The sequence below is a fragment of the Trachemys scripta genome, chromosome 1, assembly GCF_013100865.1.
Source record: "Trachemys scripta elegans isolate TJP31775 chromosome 1, CAS_Tse_1.0, whole genome shotgun sequence".
Taxonomy (NCBI): domain Eukaryota; kingdom Metazoa; phylum Chordata; order Testudines; family Emydidae; genus Trachemys; species Trachemys scripta.
In genome coordinates, this window is record NC_048298.1 from 10786157 (window position 1) to 10813506 (window position 27350).

General features: G+C 45.5%; 1 protein-coding gene across 1 annotated transcript in view; it reads left to right on the top strand.

The window, feature by feature from the left end:
- The first annotated feature begins 1284 nt into the window (after positions 1–1284).
- Positions 1285–27350, top strand: part of LOC117874412 (store-operated calcium entry regulator STIMATE-like) — a 76370-nt gene continuing 50304 nt past the window's right edge. Inside the window, exon 1 of the mRNA XM_034764510.1 lies at positions 1285–1526. Within this exon, the coding sequence (XP_034620401.1) occupies positions 1340–1526 (187 nt within the window). The 5' untranslated portion in view covers positions 1285–1339. The remainder of the gene's footprint in view (positions 1527–27350) is intronic.

Sequence of the window (27350 nt, forward strand, 5' to 3'; positions counted from 1 at the left end):
TAGTTAAAGGAGAGATCAGTGTAGATTAGGCCGGTGCAAAGATACTGGCGCATTTGTGTCCCCTGAATCCCACCCTGCACCCGTTCAGTCACATTGGGGCACATCACAGCCAACTAGTCGACTGTGATATGTGGCAGCTGCCAATGGCCTCCTATGCTCATTACCAGGGCATAGGAAAGTCCCAGCTTCCCCCCTATGCTGGCTGCAGCAGGAGGGTGGAGTCTGAGCTCCACCACTCTTCTATGGCCTCTACACAGGGGAGATCTTCCTGGGGCCAGATCTGCTTGGCTTAGGGCTGATTTGCACCAGTTGAGGGGTGCAAATCTGCTGGAGTGCAGCACAGCCTGTGGGGCCAAAATCCCTTTCCTCTCTGGCACCCAGGAGATAGCAAGTTCAGGAACCTGGTACAACAAGTTTCTGCCCCCTCTTCCCCACCCCATACTATGTTTTAACTGTGCCAGAGAACTGTCTTGTTGTAGCCACATCCCAACCACAGCGCTGGTTATGGTGTAGACGGGACCAGAGAATCCCTTTATTTTATCGTTATACATACAGTCAGCTTTGCTGTGGGTGGCTTGAGGTAAAGGAATTTTCTCTCTCTTTGGTTTTTAAGAGCTTTCCTTGTTTTATAAATGATGCAGCTCACACGCAAAGGGGCTCTAGATGACAAAACTGAGAGAGGCCCAGGAGTATCACTGGGGTTTATAGGATTTCTCGCCTCACTACTCACCAGCCTGGTAGAGGGACCCTTATGCATCACCAGCTTCCCTGCACCCCAAAATGACCTTCCCCGTCCAGCTTCCCCTGCCTGGCAGGGGAAGCTGCCACATCTCTCTTCTCCAGATGATTCCCCTTCCCCAAGCTGCCCCTCCCCCTTCCCCAGAATGATCCTCCTCCTCCCAACCAGCCCCCCTCCCTACAACCTGGCCCCCTCTCTTCCCCAGAATGACCCCCTCCTCCCAACCAGTCCCCCTCCCCACAACCTGGCCCTCCCCTTCCCCAGAATGGTCCCCCAAACCAACCCACCCACCCTGCAACTTGCCCCTCCCCCAGAATGGTCCCCCGTCCTCCCTGCAATCTAGCCCTCCCCCTTGCCCAGAATGACCCACCCGGCCCCTCCCCACACTCCAGAACAGCCCCCTCGCTCCTCCCGCAGCTGCAGCCTGGCCAGGAAGGGGAGGGGCAGGGCGTGTCCACACTGGAGCCCGCCGCCCATTGAGCCCAATCCCTGCCGACCCCTCCCCGGGGAAGCTACATCCGCCCCCGGGCAGGGGCCGCTCGCTCCCCCATAGGAAGCAACAGCAGCGGCGGCGCTCGGCGCTGCACTGAGCCGGCCGGGATGCCTCTCCCTGCCTCCCCGCAGCCCGCTCCGGGCCCCGCCCGGCCCGTCGCCGTGACCGAGACCGGGCTCCTGGGGACCGCAGTGAAAATCCAGCCGCACGGCTGCAATCGCGGGGCGCTGCTGGGCAGGCTCGGGGTGCTCGTCCAAGCCCTGCTGGCCACGGCGGCTTTCAGCACCCTGATGTGTGAGTAGCCGCTCGCCGCCTCTTCCCCCGGCAGCGGGACCTTCCCCCAAACCTCTCCCTGGGGCCAAACCTGCCCCACCTGGGGTGGGGAAAAGAAGCCAACGCCTTGAGCAATTAATCGCCCGGACTTCGCTTACAGCTGGGCTGGGCGCAATGCGAGTGCTCTGTTTGGTGCCATTTCCGCAGATACGGTGATGGCTGGTTTTAAAACTTTTTTATTTGTATACATTTAATGTTTTTTTACACTTTGCAGGAACTTGTGGGAGGGCATCAGACGGGTAAAGGCACCGGGAGGCAGAACAATTTGTATAGTGGGGGTGCTGAGAACCATTGAAGCAAACTGTAAACCAGTGGTTCTCAAACGTTTGTACTGGTGACCCCTTTCACATACCAAACCTCTGAGTGTGACCCCCCCTTATACGTTTAAAAACACTTTTTTATATATTTAACACCATTATAAATACTGGAGGCAAGCGGGACTTGGGGTGGAGGCTGACAGCTCGTGACCCCCCATCAGGGCCGGCTCCAGGGTTTTGGCCGCCCCAAGCAGTCAAGAAAAAAAAAAAAAAAGCCGCAATCACGATCTGCGGTGGCAATTCGGCGGGAGGCCCTTTGCTCCCAGCGGGAGTGAGGAACTGTCCGCCGAATTGCCGCCGAATACCTGGACCTGCCGCCCCTCTCTGGAGCGGCCGTCCCAAGCACCTGCTTGCCAGGCTGGTGCCTGGAGCGGCCCTGCCCCCCATGTAATAACCTCATGACCCCCTGAGGGGTCCTGACCCCCAGTTTGAGAACCCCTGCTGTAAACCTTGGATATAATGGAAACCTCACCCCTTAGTTCCAGCACCTATGGGCACCAGAGTCCTTATGAAGCCAGAGTATAAACACAGATCCCTTTGTGTTAAAGACAAAAGACCTCCCTCCCTGTTTAACATTAAAGGGCTGTATGTGGCACAAGCTTTGAATGTCTAAGCCTGGCAGCAGATTCCGAAAGTTAAAACTTTAACCTTAAAAGACAAGGAGTCAGTGTCCCAGGTCAAAATACACAATTGGAATCAGGGCCTGCTCTAGCTTTTTTGCCGCCCCAAGCAAAAACAAAACAAAAAAACCCTGCCCCGCGGCCGGAGCGGCAAAGCAGGAAAAAAAACCCAAACAACCCTGCGGGGCTGCCGGAGCCAGGGTGCAAGGGGACTCCCTGCACTGCAGACATGCCCCAGCTACCGGTGGAGTGGGGGGAACAGGGAGAGAGAGAGAGAGAGAGAAGGGGGGATGGCCAGGGCTTCAGCGGGGCACTCGCCATGCGGCCCCGACCGCCGCACGGCCTGCCGGGAGGGCTCCGCGCCGCTCTGGTCGGTGGAGAGGGAAGGACATGGGCTGCCCTTCCAGGCTTACTACAGACCTGGCATCGGCTGGGGCAGACAGAGTGCGCAGCCTGCTCCCAGCAGGGCGCTCCCCTCCTCTGCCCTCTACAGGGTGGCCACACCCACCCACACCCACACACACCCTGCGCGGCTGCGCTGCCCTAGGATTGGGCAGAATGCCGCCCTGTAGAATCTGTCGCCCCAAGCATGAGCTTGCTTGGCTGGTGCCTGGAGCTAACCCTGATTGGAATATCCTTAAATCAAACTCTAATACGTTCTCTAGCAGCATTTTTCTTGCTTTGCCTCTCTGTGAATTTTGAGGATCAGCGAGGGAAATATTTTTGTCGGTTTGTGTGTGGTCAGTGAAATCAGCATTTACTGGGAAAAAACTCAAATCCTTCCAAGCCTGCTTTCAATTAGGTGTCTTAAAACTTTAGCAAAGGTCACGTATTAACATGTTTTTTGTTGTGTGATCTATCCCCGCCACTCTCTCACCATGTTTTTGATGTAGGAAGAATGTGTTGTGTCCATCTCCTGTGTTCTCATGTCTTGTGTTTATATTTAAAAACTACTTTAAATGTCTCGCCTGGTGACCTTTAATTTTTTGGGAAGGCTATTCCATGTTGTGAGGCTGTGAGACACCAGGTGTACCTAGCTGAGAATGGGCATGCTTTTGAAAGGGAGGCTGTAAACTTTGTGTTAGTGCATATTTAGGTTTCCTTCCATGGGTTGTGGCCTGCGAATATATCAGATCGCTGACGCAGTGGGAGCAAAGGTAAAAATCCAATCCATTTATACTGCCTCTTGCATTTCTGGTTGGACAATGAGACTCATTTTCTCATCAGAGTATGTTTTAGTCCAAGAGCCTCTATTGGGCTAGAAGGCTGCAATTTTGGGGTTGCCAACACTGAAAGAGAAAAGGTGTCTTTAAAAGATGTTTCCATTTGCCCTTTTGCAAAGATGCATTTATATTGTTTCTATATATTGGGATGGGAGCAGGGGTTAATAACATTTAATTTAAGGTCAAATCCCGACACACACTTCAAAGATCAGTAATTGTTTATTATACAGTGTGGTCTCTGGTGTGCTGAAAACATATTTTAACTAAAGGAAATGATTAGATGCATTAGATTACACCCCTGTTATTCCTAATGGCTGTTAGCACACCTAAAACTTGAGTGTTCAAAGGAGTGGACAATCTATAGTAGATCTTGGAGTGTCAGGGTGGTGGCGGTGGAGTAGGTGTAAGTTACTTCTGTCTTCTAATGCAGTGGTCTCCAAAGTGGGGTGTGCAAGAGGATCCATGGGGGTACGCGGCAGGGGGAGTCCAAGTGGCTTTTTTTTTTTTTTTTGCTTCGGCGGCTCCCCGAGTGGCTTCTTTTTTTTTCCTTTGGCAAAAATGGTAGAGCTGGCACGGCAGGGGATGCGTGCTCAAATTTTTTTTACTGATAGGGGTGCGCAATGAAAAAATTTTGGAGACCACTGTTCTAATGGTCTTGGCTTGGAGTTAGCAGTGCTGTTGGGAATGCTGATAAGCTGTGTGCCTTCCAAATAAAAATAACTTTAGAACATGTTAGGGGAAGTACAAAAAGACTGTGAAAGGCTAGGTTTTGGCTGTCTTCATCAGGATGTATAGATCAGAGACCTTTGTGTGGCTTTGCAGGGTATAATCACTTACTACTGATATGGTGGTGTCTTGCATCCGCTTTGCACAGGGGTAAATCATTACATATATTGCATGATAATGGAGAGTGGCCCCAGTAGAATTTATATTTATTTGTAATGGGAGCTGTCTCCAAAAATCAGGCATTGAAGCCAGAGTATAAACACAGATCTCTTTGAGTTAAAGACCAAAAAACCCTCCTTCCCTGCTTAACATTAAAGGGGTCTATGTGGCACAAGCTGAGAATAACTGAAAGTTTAAGCCATGGCTAACCCTGCACAATAGGCTTGGCTTGTGAGCTTGAACATGGAATTTCCTATTTTGCTTGCACCAGTTTTTTCTCAGCATTACATTTTTTTAAACAACTCCAAACACAAACTCCTAATATATACATTGCTGAGAAGGCTAGACTAAATCCTGGGTAAATACATATTAAGGGACCTGACACTCGTTCTCAAGATTATTGCCACAGATTCTAATTGGATTGTAATTAAACACAAAGTCATAGATCTAATCTATTAAAATTGGCTGTGCTACAGTGAACAATTAGTCATTTATAAAACTCTAATGATGAGGAAAAGGTAATTCATTGTTGGTTTATACTAGTGAGACGATAAAACTAACATAACAGAGTGGACTGGCAGTAAATACAATGTTGCTTAATTGGAATTGTATGTTTTCCACGTATTGCTCTAATACCAAAGCTGACTTAAGCTGCAAAATCACTGGAGATTTAAAACCCTAAAACAGAGTTTACCAAATACTAGTCAATTCAAATGAAGAGAGGTGGAAATTATTGCTAACAATGGAGGAACAAGAGCCTGGTATTTGTGGAGGCTGGGGAGAGAATTCATTGGATGGTGTATATAATTTAACTTTAAAAAGTGAGCTAGTTTTAATTTGAGGCTTGTGACCAATGCAACTGATAGATTACTGTTAAAGTGCTAATGAGTAAGAGTGAGGCCAGGGGGCTGGTCTGGATAAGGCCACTGGAGTAGGAGTCAGGCTGCCTAGGCCAATAACTTGCTGATCTTGAGTAAGTCACTGCACCTTTCTGTGCTTCTGATTCCCCTCTGTCTTACCTATCTATATTGTAATCTCTTTGTCATAGGGGCCATTAGTTAAAATGTTACACAGAGCCTAGCACAGCAAAGCCCTGAACTTGGCTATGGCTTCTAAGAGCCATAGGTGCCAACTTTTCCCAGCGCCCCGACTCTGCCCCTGCCCCGCCCCCATTCCAACCCCTTCCCCAAATCCCCGCCCCGGCCCCGCCTCTTCCTGGAGCGCCCCGCGTTCCCCCTTCTCCCCCCTCCATCCCAGCGCTTGCTGCAGCGAAACATTTTGCGGTGGCAAGTGCTGGGAGGAGAAGCGGGGACACAGTGCACTCAGGGGAGGAGGCAGAGCAGAGGTGGCCTGGGGTGGGGTGGGGAGCTGCTCTGCGCCCATCAATTTTTCCCTGGAGCACCCCTGAAGTCCATGCCTATGCGAAGAGCTATTGTAATATAAAACTGCAGGTGGAGGAGGGAGAAGAGCGGGGAAAAGCTTGTATCTGAAACTTCTCTGAAATCTCAGGCCTTGGCTACACTTACCCGCTAGTTCGACGGCTGGAAATCGAACTTCTGGGTTCGACTTATCGCGTCTAGTCTGGACGTGATAAGTCGAACCCGGAAGTGCTCGCCGTCGACTGCGGTACTCCAGCTCGCCGAGAGGAGTACCGCGGAGTCGACGGGGGAGCCTGCCTGCCGAGTGTGGACCAAGGTAAGTTCGAACTAATTCGAACTAAGGTACTTCGAACTTCAGCTACGTTATTCACGTAGCTGAAGTTGCGTACCTTAGTTCGAATTAGGGGGGTAGTGTAGACCAAGCCTCAGAAGCAAACTTCTCCCATCAAATGCATCCAGACTTGCCAACTGTAGTTGGAGAGAGGCTTTCTGAGCACATCTGACTCTGGGAAGCCATTGAATAAAAGATTTGTTTACATTAACTATACAGACTAGTTGGAGGGTTGGGGGGAGACGGAAGTAAAGGTATGTATCTGGAAGTGGGTAGTATAGGTTTTAGAGGTATGCTGGGATCAGTGCAGTAAATAGGAGAAGACTAACTTGCAGTCTGTAGTGCTTGTCATCCAAATATCTCAAAATATATCTAAGCCTATGGATAGAGCAGGGAGTCTTTTGGGTTCTTCTCATGACTTTGCCACAGACTTCCTTGGATAAGTCGCTTAACCTTTCAGTGCCTCAGTTTCCTTATCTGTAAGATAGCTGGGTGAATACTTCCTTGGGGTAACATGGGACTCCATGAATGGTTATAAAGCACTACTTCTTTAGACAAGTGAAATATTATTAACCAAACTTACTATGTCCTCATGAGATAGGTATGCATTGCCATTGTGATTTAGGGGTGGGTAAACTGAGGCACGGGACAGTTAAATGGCTTGCCCAACGTTGCACAACCAGTCAAGAATCGAACCTAGACATCTTAAATATGTTGTTGATCGAACAGTAGTGGAGACGAAGTAAGATCTGGAGAACCTCTGAAATTCCTTACCTGGGTTACTAAAATAATTGGATTATTCAAGCTGGAAAATCTCTCTTTACTGTCTGTATTTTACTGAGTTTGGACAATGAAAATAGACTAACGCAGTTCACCGGATTAGTCTGTTTTTGCCCAATTTAACTGAGGCTAACACGTGGTGCAGTATCTGGCTTCTAAACTGTGCAGGGAGATGCTTTAAGTCTGTTACAATTAAAGCTTTAACTGAAACACTTTAATGGTTGTGTTTTATAAACGCTTTTCACAAATCCTGCACTTTAGATCAACTGTTATGTCCCTCTGGCCCGCTAGCAGCAAAGAACAAATAGCGTGAAATTTCTTTGAACTTGCCAATTTGCTAATGGCAACAACATGGGAAGGATTCCCAGTGATGAGGGGTGAGTCATTTTGTGTAAATAAAGAAGCATATGGATAAACTAGAAGCAGTGAACCGAAACAAAGCATGTCTATCCAAATGGAACACTCTACATCTACTCTGGTCGGGGAAGAGGCTGAACTGTTAGCGTCAAGGATTGTTTGCAACAATCTGTAATTGCAACAGGGCATTTAGCTGCATTGTCAGGCGGGTAGAATACAGGTAAAGAACAAGGATTGCGTATTGGGCGTGAGTGGGTCAGAATACTTTTCTGCTCATCTTTCATACAAAAGTTAATTACCTTGCTGGAGATGCAGCATACTAGCAATATATTCGGAAAGTTCTGAAAACAGCACCAAGCAGCAGCATTTACACTCCTAGAGCGGTGGTCTTCAAGGTGCCTTTGAGAAGTTTTCATAACAAAGGTGGCTTTAGATAAAGTGGAGCAAGATTAAACAAGAGGACTCCAGAGGGGAGGAGTAGTGTTGTCTGAAATGAAGTGTTAATTGTAAACTCATTCGGTTCTGTTCAGGTTCATACCACATCCTTCACCCTGCTGGTATCTAAAGTTACAGCACAAGCTGAAATAGGCACCACCATCTCTAGGAGACAGCTTCTGCTACGGCATGCCAAAGAAACACAGCCTCTATGAAAACAATCGGCTGTTGGTCCTGGTTGTTAGGACAAGCAGGATCCATCTCTTACAGGACCAGGAGAGAACACGCCAGGTTGGCTTGAGCTAGGAAATAAATTTCCCAGGCCAAGACCATTTCCACCCACCATCAGAAGGGACTGGCAATTTGTCCCACAATGCCCTGAGAAAGCTAACCTAGCCTTCAACTACCTGAAGGGGGGTTCCAAAGAGGATGGAGCTCGGCTGTTCTCAGTGGTGGCAGATGACAGAACAAGGAGCAATGGTCTCAAGTTGCAGAGGGGGAGGTCCAGGTTGGATATTAGGAAACACTATTTCACTAGGAGGGTGGTGAAGCACTGGAATGCGTTACCTAGGGAGGTGGTGGAGTCTCCTTCCTTGGAGGTTTTTAAGGCCCGGCTTGACAAAGCCCTGGCTGGGATGATTTAGTTAGGAATTGGTCCTGCTTTGAGCAGGGGGTTGGACTAGATGACCTCTTGAGGTCCCTTCCAACCCTGATATTCTATGATTCTATGATTCTAGAGTGGCACAATGAGTTGTGGTGCTAAGAAGCATAGATTATGCACCCAGAAATCTTTGTGTCAGGATGGACACGTTCCAGTGCTCTCCTGCAACCCCGGCTAAATTGGGAAACATCCTTGCAGTAACTGCAGGGTTTGAAAAAAATGATGTTTCTAAACTGTGCAGGTGCTATGGATTGGGAGAGGAATAGCTCAGTGGTTTGAGCATTGGCCTGCTAAACCCAGGGTTGTGAATTCAATCCTTGAGGGGGCCACTTAGGGATCTGGGGCAAAATCAGTACTTGGTCCTGCTAGTGAAGGCAGGGGGCTGGACTTGATGACCTTTCAGGGTCCCTTCCAGTTCCATGAGATAGGTGTATCTCCATATATACATATACCCACCTAATGCCTGCCATTCAGAGGAGTGAGTAGATTTACAGGAAAGGATATTACGGGTGTGTGTAATCACCGAGTGTGAACCAATGTGGCAGATTCATGAACACCTATGTGGGATGCACTGGCAGAGTGTATGATGCCAGGGTGTTCAGGTCAGGTCTGTTCCAGTATGGGAAGCTGATATGTTGTTCCCTAATGACAATTAAGGAGTACCCATGCCCACTGTTACCTTCAGCCAACCCAGCCTACGTGCTGCTGCCCTGGGTAAAGAAGGCTTGTCCTGATTTCTACCAGCGTATCAGGAGGCAGTACAACTACATGGAGCAGGTTCAAAATGGGGTGGAACATGCATCTAACTGACAACTAAAGGCACGATGGCGCTGCTTTATGGACTCCCTTGGACGATAGCATGTATAATGCCATAGACATGACTGGGCCAGGTTGAGTGCCTCACAGCACATGCGAGGTTTTGGGGCAGTGGGTCGAAGAGGCAGCGTGCTTGGGGTCTGCTTGCAAAAACCATCTACTTCCCCTCAGTGCTGGTGCATAGTCCATTACAGCAAAAGTGATGAGGATACCTTATGCGCCCACAAGCCTGAGCTGCCTGGGGAATACATGGAGCGTGATTAATGGGGATGACTGGGGCTGATGCCACACCTTGGGGGGTGTGTGTGTGTGTGTGTGTGTGTGTGTGTGTGAAATGTAGCCTGCTATAACTTTTGTATGAAATAAGTAGTGGACTTGTCACTTTGTGTCGGTTACTTACTGTCCCTCCCGATCTCAGTATGTGACCAAATAGGTTTGGGCAGTACAGCTGCCATTACTAAGTTGAGAAGGTGTGCAAAACAAGCAGCAGTAATGGCAGCAAAGCTCCTTTTGTCCTATAAATGTTCTTGGTAGAAATGGGCCAGAGCGGCAAAGTACTAGAGTTCAGCTCTGGATCCAAAAAGTCCAGGGCTAGTTCTGGTCCAGACCCCATCTCTAACTTGGTAAGAGATCTGTTTGAAATAGTGCTTCATCCTTTTTCTGGTCATTTCAGGTACACTTTAAACTGGGCACATAAGAATGTCCACCACAATAACTCGAACATATTTCCTTTCAGTACATTGGTTTCTTAATGAGCATTTGTGCCTGTCGCTGGGCAAGGCCCTGCCCTTGTGAAGGGTCATCATGGCATACAGAACAGTAGCTAATTGAGTAATCCCATCTGAAGTAGTTTTAAACATTTGTCTGTGTCCTTGTGAAAGATCGTCGGCTGAATGGTGACAGCACTTCTTGGTTATTTCAGCTGCAGATGCCAAATGTGAATCAAAGGGTCAGTCCTGGGGCAGCTACTATGGAGAAAGGGTGCAAAATTTTTTCCATGAGGAAATGTTTCAGCTTAAGGCTTGTCTACACTTAGAAATTGACTGGGATAGCTACTGTAATATCTCTGTGTAGATGCTCTTATTTAGGGTTGGCAAATTTAATTTTTTTTTATAACTTTGAATAACATTGATGTTTATGTTTAAGCATGTTTTTAATTTTTCTTTTTCACAGTTGAGAAATTATGGGTTAAGATTTTTTTTTCTTCAATTTTTATCAATTTAAATGTTCACAGTGTGGGAAGTTATGGGCGAGTCAGTCAATAGGGTGTGTGGCGGGGGGGTCAGAAAATAATTATTTCATGACAGAAGATGTTTAGATTCAATAAGTTAAACCTCAGTACCCATTAAAACACAAATTGCCAACCATCACATGTCAAAAAGTACAAAGTGAGTATCTTTAAATCAAACTCTAAGACGTTCTCAAGCAGCAGTTTGTTCGCTTTGCCTATCTGGAAACGTAAATTATTATCAATAGAAATATTTTCTGGGTACAGTGAAATTGATTTTTACTGACTTTTACCAATAAAATTTAATCCATCCAAGCCTACTCCTTATTCCGGAAAGAGAGTATCCACATAGAGAGCTATTGCAGAATAGAGACTGTGCTTTAAATTCACACCTTACCTTATTCCGGATTAACTCCAAGTGTAGGGAAGCCCTAAACCTGGGGCTGCTGGAAGCATTTCTGTGCATCGTGGTGAACACTGGCTTTTTCTGTCCTCTTCTAAGAAATTTTAAAGTTCAGCAGAATGGCCATCAGCCAGCCTCTTTCCTCCCTCCCCCCCCCCCCTCCCGCCCCGAAAAAATCACTCTTATTCAAGCTGTCCCTAGCAATTCATCCAACTGACTCTCTGTCATGGATGTCCCAGGTGACCCCCCAGGTTATCTACCTCCTTGTAACTGAGTTTTCCCATGGATAAGTTACCTCAGACAATATCTTTTGTTCTTTCGGTTTTTGAATGGAAGTTGCAATACAAAAATACAAGCTTAAATCTTGGAGAGGAGAAAATACTTGCATAGCCAAGGAGTGCCTGCTTTAGAATGAGCCATATTTGAAACCTGTTCCAAGTGGCGGCCCCTTCCCTTAACTGATGGCATGTAGGGTACAGCTTGGCTTTTGAATATGGCTTTGTCCTATCTGATAGGGACTTCCCATGGTCCCTTTCAGAACATCGTTGCTGTATTTTGAAGATACTTACCAGCTAGTATAGACAAGACCTTAAGTACAGGGTGAGGAGGCAGTGAGAAATGGGGATTGTGATGATCATAGGCAGTGCTACCAGCTCTGCTGTTACCAGATTTGCCCGTTACTTTGAGATACGCTGATTTATTAGGGTTTCTCTTTTGAGTCGACACTGAGTCAACAGCATGCCCTTGTTGCCAAAAAGGCTAATGGCATTTTGGGCTGTATAAGTAGGGGCACTGCCAGCAGATCGAGGGACGTGATAATTCCCCTCTATTCAACATTGGTGAGGCCTCCTATGGAGTACTGTGTCCAGTTTTGAGCCCCACACTACAAGAAGGATGTGGAAAAATTGGAAAGAGTCCAGCGAAGGGCAACACAAATGATTAGGGGGCTGGAGCACATGACTTATGAGGAGAGGCTGAGGGAACTGGGATTGTTTAGTCTGCAGAAGAGAAGAGTGAAGGGGGATTTGATAGCTGCTTTCAACTACCTGAAAGGGGTTCCAAGGAGGATGGATCTAGACTGTTCTCAGTGGTAGCAGATGACAGAACAAGGAATAATGGTCTCAAGTTGCAGTGGGGGAGGTTTAGGTTGGATATTAGTAAAAACTTTTTCACTAGGAGGGTGGTGAAGCACTGGAATGGGTTACCTAGGGAGGTGATGGAATCTCCTTCCTTAGAGGTTTTTAAGGTCAGGCTTGACAAAGCCCTGGCTGGGATGATTTAGTTGGGGATTGGTCCTGCTTTGAGCAGGGGGTTGGACTAGATGACCTCCTGAGGTCCCTTCCAACCCTGATATTCTATTATTCTGGGGGGAGGGGGTTCTGTAATTCTGTCCATGTATTGCTTGTGTCACTTGTGTTCTTACAGGGAGCTCTACTTCTCCCTTCTGCAAGTTCCCTCCCAGGAGCTATCCTGCGGGACCTAGGTTCCCCAGGGCTGGGGTCTTCCAGTCCCAGAATCAGACACACACATAGCATCTGAGAGGACCAGGTTAATCAGCACTCCCAAGCTGACCTCTTATATGTCCCTGGATTCAGCAGGCTGGGTCAAACCGCACCTCCAAGCTGTCACCCTGATATGCCATGGGCACCGCACCGGACTAGAGCATGCCTGAGCAGGCTGGGTCAAGCAGCACTTTCAATCTGCCACCCTCATATGCCCCAGGTTTGGCACATCCCTATCCCCACTTTTACATTACAATTGTTCTAGTAGTAACCCACTTGATGAGTAAACCCCACCGGATTTTTGGGCGTTGCAGGGATCTTTAGCTTAGGTACGAGGAGTGCTGCTGCAGAGCGAATGGGGAAGCCAAAAAAAAAAAACACCCACAAGGGGCGGGGGGAGGGAGAAGAGAGAAGCAACCAGCTTAACCATGAAAATTATTTATTGCCAGGTAATAACCATACAAGAGTAACCAACCAAACAAAACAGTTATAATATTAAATCTAACTTAAGTTTGATGATAAAAGTCAGGTTTACAAAACTATAACTGATCACACAAGTCAGGGTCAGAAGGCTATACCTAGCGAGAGAGATGGGGTCTCACCACTCCGTGAAGCTTGAATCGATCGGGGGTCCCAGGTGATGGTGGTAGCTGAGGGTCCGGAGTGCTGGAGACAGGCAGAGCCCCCAGCATGATCACTCAGGAGAAGATGAAGTCCTAATGGAACTGATGCAGATTTTGGATCCAGGCATCGGAGCACTTACTTGAGCATGGGTAGGGGTTTTTGTAGGGAAAGAACAATGGTTCAAGGGAGAACACTAGATTTGTTTGTGTAAACAAGGGAGAATACCAAAGTTGTTTTGTTCAGGCTAGACAATGGGAACTGATCATTCCTGGCTATGGGTGGTGTTCCTTCCAGGGAGCTCACAATGCAAGTAGGCAACTTCAGTATTTTGGATACCAATAAAGGATTTATTACTAGAATTGGTCTGATAACTGCTGAGCTGGGTGTATGCAGGCATGGGTTTATTAACATCTGGAGCAGAGATCCCCTATCTTGCAGTGTTTTCCTGGTCCCAGAGTTCAGTGCCGTTCTTTCTTGGAATCTCTGTTCTCCATTCTGTATGCTAATGGAGATGCATCCCTGTCCCATTTTTGATGCAAATAAGGGCAGGGGAGTTTCCTTAACCCTGTCACCCTTGTCCAGGGGTTTAGGTGTGTCTTCCACTGCCTTTTCATTGCTTTTTGTAAGTAAGGGAGGGATAGCTCAGTGGTTTGAGCATTGGCCTGCTAAACCCACAATTATGAGTTCAGTCCTTGAGGGGGCCATTTAGGGATCTGGGGCAAAAATCTGTCAGGACAGTACTTGGTCCTACTGTGAAGGCAGGGGACTGGACTCAATGACCTTTCAAGGTCCCTTCCAGTTCTATGAGATAGGTATCTATCCATATAATAATAAAAATTTCTTCTGATCAGCTTTGGTTCAAGCAGAGGCTGGGGAGGGGTGAGCGGAAGGTCTTTTGTGAGTCATGCAGGCTGGGTGCTGGTTCCCCAAGAACACAGAGCTGATAGGTAACACTGCCTGATAAGGTTGCCCAACCCTTCCCATTAGAAGACCCTGTTTTTGGTTGCTCATACCTTTGCCAAACTCTAACCACATGTGATAAAACATTCAATACTGTGTGTGTGTGTGTGTGTGTGTGTGTGTGTGTGTGTGTGTGTGTGTGTAAGTAAAACTTAAGTCAATACAGCTCATCCATTTCTAAGAACTAAGGTAGGCCTGTTTATCCCAGGGTAAAAAATTCTGGTGACCTTTACTTTGAATAGCGCTAGCACCCCCATACTTTGAAGCAAAGACTTGAAATTTTAATGCCAAGAAGGTGCCATTTGCCATCCCTGTGAATTTCGGTAGGGTTGCTACCCATCCAGTTTTCGCCCAGGCAGTCTGGATTTTGGCTTGTGTTTCCAGGTGTCATTTGACAAGCCCTGATGTCAGGTTTTTTTAATCGGGGGAGGGGAAGAGGCAGAGCAGGGGGCGGAGCCTGGGTGAAGAGGTGGGACAGGGGGCGTAGCCTCAGGGCTCTGGTTACCAGCCATTAGAAAGGTGGCAACCATATGTAAAAACCTGCCCAAATGTTGGCAAGTTTTATAAGCCTTTGAAAAACTGCAGTTTGCACACTGTCAGTAGAGACTTCAATTTTAGCAGCTAAAATCTCCAAAGATTCCAGCGTCTTGCAGCTCCTAGGGTTGAATGGACTGTGCATCTGTTATCCCCACAGAGTAACTGAACATGCTTCCTTTAGCCCAGCACTACAAGGATGAAAGCAGATACTATCCCTGTACCGGTTGCCCTGGCCAGGGTGGGTCCAGGCACAATAACTGAGAAAAGAGTATCTCCTGTGCTCTGTGACCCCTGCCCCTTCTCCCCCATCCACTAGCGTCCAGGCAGAGTGGAGGAGGAAGCTGCCTGACTCAAATGCATTTGAGACAACAGTTGGACAAGGGGGAAGGAAAGGAGTTAATTGGGATGAGGAGTGGGGGTGAGACTGGGACAGGCTGGGCCTGGGAGCTGGTGAGAGATCAGGGTGTGACTGGGAACTATGCCAATGGAGAATCTGGTCCTCTTGCAGAAGAGATGGATGCAAAGTCGGTTTCCCAAGGTTGTCTCTCCTCTATTATCCCTAGGTTGACTACAATTTAGGGCAAAAAAGGCAATTTTTTCCTAGCATGGGCAACTGCCAGAATAGCATTGTTACAACCATGGCAACTCAGAAAGATAGTCCCAAACTGCTCTTCTGTGGCTGAGAGTTTTCTTTCCCACCCTAAGCAGGTCCTACTTAATATAGTCAGCTGGACCAAGCACCTTAAGTTTCAAGCATGTCCCAGAAGCCTTTGAGTTGGCTGCCACAGTACTGCCTCAGGTTTAGCTACAATCCAGGGCCATGCTTGGAAATCAGATGCCTGGAAGCAAAAATATCTGTTTGGAGAAGTGAGTTACAAACAGTGGAACAGGAGGGTTGATGGGAAGCAGGGAGTGACTACTCTAGCTATGGTAGTAGATTGCACAGGGATTTGCTCACAGCAAACCTTGTATCTCTCATCCTCTGGCCAGTCTGGTGCGTTGATACCGAACCTGAATTTTACATACGCTCCAATACCATTTCCCCTAACAAGATGGGAATACCACTAGCAGAGACTGTGAAGAGTGAAGACTAGATCAGTATGTAGACACATCTTAGCTTGTCATTGAGGGTTGTTCCATTTTAGATTCTGAGTGAGGATACAGTTGAGCAAAGCACTTTCCTTCAAGGTGTGTCTACACTGCAATAAAAGACCCGTGGCTGACTTGAGTCAGCTGACCCGGGCCAGCCATGGCCACGCAGTGTATCTTTTATCACAGTGTAGACATACCCTGCTTGTACTGTCCATGGAGACTGAACTAGTACTTAAGGTTTGAGTGAGATGCTTTGAATTAATGCACTTGCATCTTTCGCTCTTCAAATCCTTCTTGTGTGTCTTGATTGGGCTTTTCATGTCTGTTGTTTTTGTCAAACATCTCATACCAAGTGCAACGAATGGATCAACTTACTACAAGAAGAACGGTTGTTCAACTCAACAGTTTCCATTCTGCTGTTGGAGCTGTTACAACAAAGGGACTTTTGTAAAGGTTTGAGATGGAAACTTTCCCTTCCTCTTGTCAAGTACATCTGAAAGCAGATCTTTTATTCATAAAATACCGGAATTTACAGAGCATACCGTACATGTTACATGCACAAACGTCAGGGTAGGATCTAATTTTAAAAAAACGGATAACTTTGTATCAAGCTTTTGAATTTTGATCTTCAAAAGTTGTAATCACAACATTAAAGGCTGGCTTAAACAAATTATTGTAAACTTAGATGCAAAACAAGCTGGTTCCTAAATTATAGCATGCAGATTCTGGCTTCTGAGGAGCATAAATATGATGGTTATAGAGATCTAACTTGAACCAAAACTATATCAATCTCCTAGTGTCTTTAACGCAAGTATTGCAAAGCCTCATATAGAACTAGGAATGACAATGTTGCGTTCTTCTAACTGAACAAGGAACTTAATTAGAACAATCAAAACAATATTATCATCCTTAAAGCTGCTCTTGCTCCCTCCTGAACTGCAAAGCATCTGCTTAACCCCTTTTCCCAAACCCCTCATGCCGGGCTTCCTGCATCAGAAAGAGGAAACATTGCACATCACCACTTGTCCCTGCATTTTTTCCTGATTGGCAGGTTTAACCAGTACTTAAAATTAAACAAACTAGTTAGTGAGACTCCTTCACTCATCCAGTTCTTGTGGCACCTTAGAGACTAACAAATTTATTTGGGCATAAGCTTTCGTGGGCTAAAATAAATGCCCAAATAAATTTGTTAGTTTCTAAGGTGCCACAAGAACTCCTCATTGTTTTTGCTGATACAGACTATCACGGCTACCACTCTGAAACCTGTCATCCAGTTCTGTTCATCTTCTGCATTTGAGGAGGATCATGTTCAGTTGACTGACTCCATTTGATCAAATCCTTAAGATGTAAGCCCCTATTTGTTTAAAACTGTTTCTCAAGCTTCAGTGGCTGGACTGCAGAATGAAACATTTTGAGGGGTTGGAGGTTGACAGTCCATGAAAGGATCTCTCTTATGCAGTGGTCCAAAGAATGAGTGATGGAGAAACACTGAATAACAAGTTCTCCCTTTGCACATCTGTCACATGGGACATCTGGAGGTGCTGTCTGGCTTTACAGGTTATCCAACTGAATGGGGCAGAAGGGTGGTCTAGCAGTTGTCACTCAGGGCAGCGTAGCTGGGAGGTAATTTGCAGCTTGCGGAGACATACACATGTTAGCGCCACTTCAGCTACCGTGCCATAAATAGCAGTTGGACCGCAGCAGGTTGCGCTAGCTGCCCAAGTCCAACCCCATCTCGTATCTTAGGTACATACTTGGGCGGTTCGCCTCAAGCTCATGCCTCCACAAGCCAGACTGTTCTATTGAGTGAGCTAGCTGAAGCAGAGCTAATGCATATTGTCATAAATATAAAGAAAAGAGTAGCATAAAATTCCTCCTGGGCAGCTGTACTAAATCGCTTTACCTGTAAGGGGTTAAGTAGCTCAAATCACCTAGTTGGCACCTGACCAGAAGGACCAATGAGGAAAGAAGATACTTTCAAATCTGGGGGTGGGGGGAGAATTTGTTTGTTTGGCTCTCTGTTCCCTCTCCGGAGGGAGGGAGAGACCAACCAGGTACAGCATCTCCTTAAAACATACCTGGGAATGATCCATCTAAAATTACAGAAAGTGTAAGTAAGGCAAGGAAATGCATTAGGTTATCTTTTGTTTTGGCTTATGAATTTTCCGATGCTACAGAGGTAGTTTTATTTCTGTTTTTGTAACTGTGAAGCTGAGTCCAACGGGGAGTCCTTTGTGTTAAATCTTTTTATTACACTGTAAAGTTACCTTCTATCCTGATTTTGCAGGTGTGATTCTTTTACTTTTTTCTTTATAATAAAGTTTTTCTTTTAACAACCTAATTGATTTTAGTGTCCTAAAGATAGAGGGTCTGGTCTGTACTCACAATGCTAAGGCAATTAGTTGGTATATTATTCTTAAGCCTCTCCGGTGAAGGGGTTCGGGGGGATATTTTGGGGGGATAGGGATTCCAAGTGACCCTCCCCTGAATTTTTGTGTAAATCACTTGGTGGTGGCAGCAGCACTGTCCAAGGACAAGGAAAGGAATTTGTGCCTTGGGGAAGTTTTAACCTAAGCTGGTAAAATATAAGCGTTGGGGGTCCTTTATGCGGGTCCCCACATCTGTACCCTAGAGTTCAGAGTGTGTGTGTGTGTCTGTGGGGGGGGGGACCCCTGACACACATACATCTATCCAGGTGGGAATTATGCATCCCAACTAAAGTGTAGACATAGCTCCAGGGTTGCCAAATCCTGCAACATGAAACTTAGGACATTTGAGTCTTAAAGCCCCACCACCTGGAGTCGCCTGCTTATAGGAAAATCTCAGCTTTAATTTAAAGAAAGATTCTAGCCTTCGTGGTTACAGAGGAAGTATTGAAAATGTAACCAGAGGTTACCCAAAAGGCAAATAAAACTGCAATTCTTTTAAATGTTATGATTTTTGTTTTTTTTGGTGTCAGACTTGTGGTTTTTGTACTTCTGGTGTTGGTAATACTGAGTTGCTGGACTGGGCCTTGGACTTGGGCTTAGTTCTGGGATCTACTAGACTTCCTTTGTGACTGGACAACTTGCTGAACCTACCTGTGCTTCAGGTCCCTGTCTGTAAACTGCTGATAATGCTTTCCTGCCTCACAGGGGTCTTGTGGTGATCAAGCCCAATCATGATGTAGGGGAGGGGGGCTGATAAATACCAAAATGGTATTTTAGTGGTGGAGTTCAAGCCCTGGTCTTGTCTCTGAGGCCTGGCTTTACACTGAGACCAGGTCAAAAATTCCATATCTGAAAAAAAGCTAATCTGGGAGTTACAATTTGGCCTGATCATGCCCCTGCATATATTAGACTAAAAGACTGAGACTCGTTGCAAAAACAAAGAGCCTGGTGGTTTAACAGAGCTTTGTTCTATGAATCCCTTAGAATTCAAGAGCTGGAAGAGTATTTTCAGAAATGTAGAGAAGAAAATAAGGATTGGCTCAATAGAAGTATTCTCCGGGATCCTGGAAAGGTGGTATTTGGGAGGAGGGGGGATCCTTATCATACCTCATAAAATATCATGCCTCGAAAAGATGAGAGCTCTTGAAGAGAGTTTGATTAAAAAAACTGTTTTGGAAGGTAGACCTAAATCTACAAGAGGCAGTTGAAGTTGTAATTAAGAATTTAAAATCCAGTAACGCTCCAAATCTTAACAGGTTTGCTGGGGAGTATTACAGAGCTCTAAAGCAAGAATTGGTCCCTGTTTTAACTGAATTGTTTAATGGTATATTGCGGGGGAGCAAGAGTCCAGATTCACGGAAAAGGCAAAAATTGTGGTCATTCCAAAAGAAGGAAAGAGTCTTAAGTGAACCGTACAGACCTACTTCAATGCACATGCTAAAATTTATGCAGAGGTGCTAGCAAACGGATTGTGTGTCATTTTTCCCAAATATGTTCACCCTGACCAATCTGGGTTCATTGCTGGCAAGCATCTATTTGATAATATCAAAAGAACTCTGAATTTGACCTATAATGTTAATTCTAGCAATTCTTTCTGTGCACTAACCTTCAACAGTCTGGAGTGGGAGTACCTTAGATTTTGGTAAGGTTTGGTTTTGGAAATCTGTTTTATGGGGCAGGTTGGTCCTATATACTCAATCTTGTTGATCTGCTTTGGCTAATAGTGATCAATCTTTTAATTTGTTTAGGGGTATGAGACAGGGTTATCTGTCATTCCCCTGCCCTCCTGTTTCCTCTGGGAATACATTTGCAATAGATGTGAGAAACAGTCCCTGGTAAAGAACATCAAAATGCCTTCTGGAGTAGAACACAAAATAGCTTTGTATGCTGCTGATGTCTTCTTATTTTTGCAGAATCCAGAAGCCTTGTTCAAAGTTCTAGAACAAATGACTTTGTAATTTGCAGGTATCAGTCTTCAAAATAAACGACAATAAAGCTGAAATTTTATCAATTAACGTTCCTGAAGGAGTCAAAGCAAACTGCTGTCCACTATGTAAGTTTAAGTGGGTAAAGGAATCTTTCAAATATTAGGAATAAATATGGTGGAGAAAGATAAAAATCTTAAGGCAACTTGCCCGCCAGTGTTAAATAACATAGTAAAAGAGTTGGAAGAATGGAATATGAAATTTCTTGGCTAGTGAAGTTATCCTCAGTAAAGACAAACCTCCTCCCAAAGTTTTTTTGTTTCAATGCATCCCTGTTGGTATCCCTGACATGACATTAAAAACGTGACCGGATGAGCTATTGAAACTCATATGGAAACACAAAAGATACAGGTTGAGTTCTAAAGTTCTTTTTAAATCTACGAAGTGGGGTGGACTAGCTTGGCTTATTATTACTATGCATCACCATTAAAAGATGTGGTCCATTGAGTTAACAGTAGACCATCCAAACACTGGGTAAAACTCCAACAAGACTGGAGCCCAGATATAGCTATTCATAGTGATTGTTGGGTTAAAAAATAAATTAGGTTACCAAAGATAAAATTAAAAAATCACCTCTTCATCCAGATCACTGTAGTAGCTTTGGACACGTTTTTTAAAATTCCTGTTGCCAAGGCCCTCACTCTAAGCTACTTTCATTAATAATCAGGAATGTATTTCTAGGAAATGTGAGTAAGAGATGAGATAACTCAGTTAGGACAGCTGTTCCTGGTGTCTGTTTTGAAATCGTACCAAGAGATATGTAATAAGGTAAATAATGATCCCATATTTTCAGAGTTTACAACTCAAACGTTCTATTGTGAAATCTGGGTACAAGACAGCTCTATCTAGACCTTCAGCTGCATTTGAGGAGTTGATCCAGGAGCAAGCTAGAATGAAAGGTTTAATTTCTAAGATAGGTACAATTAGATTGAAAAAGATGTTAAGGAAACAGCCCAGATAAAAAGCTGGGAGAGGGATTTGCACAAAGAAATTGCTCTGGATGAGTGAGTCTCTACATGGGAAATGGACATACATCTTCAATTTGTGTAGCTCATAAAGCCATTTTTATAAATGACTATATAAATGGCATTTGACTCCCTCATGCTTTTGCTGCTAGGGAGGCTCCCTTTTGGAGGAGTTGCAGGAAAAGGAAAACATACTTGCACATATGGTGGTTGTGTCCAGGAATTAAGCAGTTTGCGGAGGAAATTGTTAAAGAAATTCATCTTCTGACAAAATGCTGGGTTCCTAGCAGGTCAAGGGATCTCTTACTTAATGCTCCAGTAAAGGACCTACATTATAAATAGAACAACACATTAATTTCTTCTTTTTTTTGTTAGCAGCTAGACCGGGGTGGACAAACTTTTTGGCCCGAGAGCCACATCTGGGTGGGGAAATTGTATGCAGGGCCATGAATGTAGGGCTGGAGCAGGGGGTTGGGGTGCAGGAGGGAGTGTGGGCTGCGGGAGGGGGTGCGGTATGCATGAAGGGGCTCTGGGCAAGGGGTTGAGGTGCAGGAGGGGTGCAGGGTGCAGGAGAGGGCTTAGGGCAGGGGGTTGGGGTGCAGGGTGCGGTTGGGGGCTCAGGGCAGGGGGTTGGGGTGCAGGAGGGGGCTCAGGGCAGGGGGTTAGGGGGCTCAGGGCAGGCGGTTGGGGTGCGGGTTGCAGGAGTGGTTCAGGGTGCAGGCTCCAGCCCAGTGCCACTTACCTCAAGCAGCTCTGGGGGAGCAGTGGCGCGCAGCGGGGCTAAGGCAGGGTTCCTGCCTGGCCTGGCCCCGCGCTGCTCCTGGAAGCAGCCAGCACCACGTCCCTGCGGCCCCTGGGGGAAGGCAAGCAGGGGAGGGGGGGGGAGCCTGCGCGCCGAGTCCTCCCTCCTCCCCCCTCCCTCCTGAACGCCGCAAGCCAGCTGATTGCTGTGGGCAGGAGGCGGGGGGAGGAGGGGGAAGGCGCTGATCCGTGGGGTCTGCTGGCAGGCTGGAGGTGCTGTGGGCGGGGTGTGTAAGGGAGCTGATGGGTGGGGGGGCTGCCAGCTGTGGACTAAGCAGGCAGCCAAACGACGATATAGGGAAGCATTGCACAACTTTAAATGGAGCATGTTCTGTAATTGAGCAGGGACGTAAGATCGAAACAACGTTACGCGAGAGGACGTTAAGTGGGGAGTTACTGTACATCGCTCAGGGCTGTGAAATATTTCATGCCCAGCGTGACGTAGTTAAGCTGACCTAAGCCCTGATGTAGACAGTGCTAAATGGATACAAGAATTCTTCCAAGGACCTAGCTGGCACCTCTAGGAGAGATGGATTTAGTACAGTGATGGAAGAACCCCTTTTGTCGCCATAGGAGTGTCTACACTGGAGCGGCACAGCTACAGCAGTTCTAGCATAGACCTATCCAGTTTCTTCTCTACAGATAAATGTGCACTTACCCTTTCTGTTAGCCTAGGTCTACACTAGCGCGGGGGGGGGAGTTGACCTAAGATATGCAACTTCAGCTACGCGAATAGCATAGCTGAAGTTGGCGTATCTTAGGTCGACTTACCTGGCTGTGAGGATGGTGGCGAGTTGACCGCTGCCGCTCCCCCATCGACTCCGCTTCCGCCTCTCATGAGCTGGAGTTCCGGAGTCGACGGGGAGCACATTTGGGGATCGATTTTATTGCGTCTACACTAGACGCGATAAATCTACCCCTGATAGATCGATCACTACCCGCCGATCCGGCGGGTAGTGAAGGACCTGCCCTTGGAGTACTCTGTTCTGTGTAACTAGTGTTATTCAGTTAGCTGGATCTTAGATGAATGTCCAGAACCCCTCCAGCTCAGGAGACATTGAGCTTGAGAGCCTTTCGCTCATTAGTTGCTTCAACAGCTGTTCTCTCTCCCCTTCCATTGTTTCTCAGACCAGGCTGTCTGGGAAGCAGTGTGTTTAGACTAATAATGGCACCCCAAGGTTTTGGCCTGTGTATCCTGCCTGTTGACTTACTTAATCCTGTCTGGGGCTTGGAGGGCGAATCCTGTGTCTAGAAAAAACTCATTTCAGTGCAAATCGATACAGAAACATTTAAGTGTAAGATTATGATGTACATAAAAGGGGAAATATCCTTTGTTTCCTCTGAGCTTGGTAGGGTTCATCTTATTACTCTTGGCTGTTAGAGAAAGAATGTGGTTGCTTTATTCCTGCCCTCTAACGGGAGTGATAACTTCCTAGCCCTGGCATCTGCGTGTCAGAAGGTCAGGCCAGGAATCTGGCTAGGGACTTTCTTTTTTTAATCCAGATCAGATTTTTAAAATCTCAGACCTTGGCTAACAGGGAGTCCTCATGTTAAGCAGCGTATGGTACATGAAACAGAGGCAAGAGCCAAGGATTTTAGGAAAGGCGCTGAAGATGGCTTTTCGGGGTCTTTCTGTGGACAAACATTAATGGGCTAGTTCCTCCATTCCATACCTGTACTGGACTGCTCAGTTAAATCCTAAGCCCTATACTGCTTACAGAGGGTTTGCCTTCAGCTCAAAAGGCAGGAGCCTATTGGTTTTTAGTTGGGTGGGGGTGTTTGTTTTTTTTCCATGGCAAGAACTGATTTTGATCCCTGCTGTCACTGATGTTGCACTTGATGGACACTGGAAACCTAGTGAGAACCATGATTCCTGTTGGGGCAATGCTGCTTGGTGGACAGAGAACTGGACTGGGAGTTGGGGGGAAACCTGGGTTCTGTTGCCAGCAGAGCTGTGCCACTGACCTGCAGGTGACCTTGGGGTAGTCACCTTGCTTCTGAGTTTACCCATTTGGGAAAGTGAAGAATCCTTGGCCACCTTTTTATGAAGCATTGTAGTATCTACGGATGCAAAGCGTAATATATCTTACTGTGTGGTTAGGAGGAGGTTTGGGGCTTTATTGATATTGTTCTTATTATAATAGGCTTCTACACCGAAATCTACTTGCAGAGCTTAATTTACCAGAAAGACCCGAACAGATTACTTACTATCAGCCAGAACAAAAAACCTACTTTTATAGACCTGAGCTCACTCGTTCTTCAGTCTACAAATCAATGCATTTTTAAGAAATGGTATTAAACTGGGATTACGCATCACTCATAGCAGAAATGGAGACCCATTTCAGCTATAGGCCATTATTAATCACTTTAATAATTGGAAAGATTAGAAACAGCCTGTATTCCTCCAACCTGGAATGGTGTATTACAGTATTTTGTATGAGACAAATCATGTAGAGCCACTTCAGTGTTGAAATGAGGTATGAAGAGGGGATCAGTCTTTTCAAAGTCTGTTTTATCACTGGCACTTGTCCTCCTGTCCTATTAAGCATCCTGTTTCCATCCTATTTTAATGCTAAGTGTTAGAGAGGGCAGTCTTCTCTTTAGATCTCTCTAACTTTTTTCTTAATTGAAATGGTTGATTTCAACACGTAGAAAATGGATCTTTAAAGCCTTTCGCTAATTGCACATGCTGCTTTAAATTTGATGCATTCGTTTTGTAAAACTAAGAGGGGAAGAACACAACTTAATTATAAACATGCAAGAAGTGTTTCAAAACTGGCCTGACTTAAATACTACTAAAGAGATTACAGTTCCTTTAAACATATTCCTAGGGCTTGGTGAGTATAAACACTAACTTCTAATAGTAATAGTCTTCAAAGTTGGCTTGAGTTGTAAGTCTTTAAGATCTACAAACCTAGACAAGTTTGAAGAAAATGATTCAGTAGTTCTGAAAGTCCAAATGTTTCATGCTGAATGGCCCTAAATCTCAGATGTCCCAGCAGGCTAAGTTACTCTAGTATTTTATGACTATCATAATGGGGGGAAAAAATCTAACACTCTAACTTTCAGGATGCAAAATAATATACCATATTTCTATGATGCCTATTAGGAGCAAGTCTAAGCGGCCATCAAGATGTACATGTAACAATGATCTTGGGTGGGCCATCAAGGACTGAACTTGAGACTTCTGGCTTTAAAAATATGAGCATCTATTACTTGAGCTAAAGAACCAAACTTCCTTTGCCCAAAGGCTGTAGCGGTTTCATAAATCTATTTGCATCAACAATTGGTGGAGCGGGACAAACACCTCTCCACTGACTACACTTGTGAGCTCATTGCTTTACTGTGTTCCCCTCCTACTGTTACTTTTGCTAGTCACATGTTCAAAATTAGATTGTGACCACTTTGGGGCAGCTCCCACGTCTTTCTATTTGTCCAGTAAAGCTTTCCAGCACTATGTACAACTGAATGGCTGAATAGTTCTCTGCCCATAGACCCATATAATGAAGGGACTATCCCAGATTCAATAAGTTTGATTAGTGGTTGAGTTGTGTACAGTTTCCGCTCATGAGGTTCCAGTCAGCTGTGCATGTGTTTATATTTTCAGAACTCCAGACTGCTGGACCAATTTTTGATTGATCTTTCCAAACAACTTATCTCTGGGCTGACACCAGGCATGACAAATTTGGGCTCCAAAGGCACTCTGTGCCCAAGTTCTGAGCAAAGGAAAGAGGGGTTATAAATGAAGCTGGACTCCACCTTAGCTTGCTAAGACATGCTACAAAAATCCCGACACCTATGCACCTATTAGAAAGAGATTAGGAATGTGAGCTTGGTCTGGCTTTTACTTTCTTTTCTACTCAATAAATGCACATTTAGTAAATGGAATACGCAATCTTCATTATTTGTGTTACACTAGCACCTAGAGGCATCAAATGAGATCGGACTCATTATATGTAGGCTTGGAAGGATTAGATTTTTATCCACAAATGTTGATTTGACTGTACACATCCCAACTGAGGGAAAATATATATTTCAGTCAATAATAAACATTTACAGATAGGTAAAGAAAAATGCTGCCTGAGAACGTATTAGTCAAAATCTATGACTTAGACTTTCGAATTAAGCTTGTTACAAATAGATAAGTGAATGAATAGTAAAAACGGGTTTGATTTGTTGATTTTTAAGGGTATTTACTTTGTATATTTTAACATGCGATGTTGACAATTTGTGTTTTAACCGTTAATAAAGATTTCGCTTTTTTGTCTCTCTACTGTCATTAATTGTCTGACCCTCCAGAAATTCCCACAACTGTGAAAATTTAAATCAAATAAACTTCAATTTTTTAAAATCATTTCGACAGCTATTGAATTCGGCCGAGCCTAATTGTACTAGGCACTAGATGTACACACAACTTGTCCTGCACCACTCTAAATAGACAAGCATGGGAAGAGAGGTGGAGATGAAAGGACTGACCCAGGGTCACACAGCAGGCCACTGGGATTAGAATCCATATCTGCAGAGTTCCGGTCCAGAATCCTATTGCCTAGAGGCCGCTAGTCAATTCTGAACTGACCCTAATGGATGGGCATGTGTTATGGCTCTACTTAGTTTGCAGAAGGTCCCTATATTCTTCCCAAAACTTCATCCAGTTACTGTTCAGTCTGTATTTACTGGAAATATATTGTGGAAACTGCACTCTGGAAGAAAAAACTCATCTCTTCGCAGAGGGTTTTTCAGCTTTCAAAGAAACCAGAGTCATCTTTATGTGGATTTAACATCACTAATAACCTTTTAGGTCACAGCTACTGAACTACTTCACTTGCCTGCTTAAGCCCCAGTAATCTTGGCTGACTTTCTAGCTTTTAATTCAGAGACAGCCTGCCACAGCTCTACCCAGTAAATGCCCTATTAAGCAGTTAATTATTTCTCTATAATACTAGCTTTTATCTTTAATACAACAGTTTTACTGTCTCTGATAATTACAGTCTCGGATAACTCTCTTAAATCTAATGAGGCGTGACAAGCCGTGCTCAACAAGGCACCACACCATTAACTTCTTACCTCTTATTTGTCATCTTATCACACAGAATTACTGTCTTTTTAGCCTGAGCAGTTCTAGATACATAACATGTCATTTTCCATTAGGACAGCAATGAGAATAATCACGGACGCTCCTGCTGCGAGGTTAACGGTCAGCTGGGTAGTTTGCTCAGTGGTCTGCAGGTGCTGTTAAACAGCTACTCCCTTCCAGTGTGATACATTTCTCTGCACTGCAACGCTAACTGATCTTAGATTTGGGATTGAAGTACCTTTCTCCAGCTGAACTGGCCTGTAACCCTTTCTCCCATGCACAGAACAAGACACAAGTAGCCTCTCAAAATTCATTTTATTGCAAAAAAGGCTCCGTTTCCATCATTTGATAGCAAGCACTGCACACATTCTGTTGCAATAA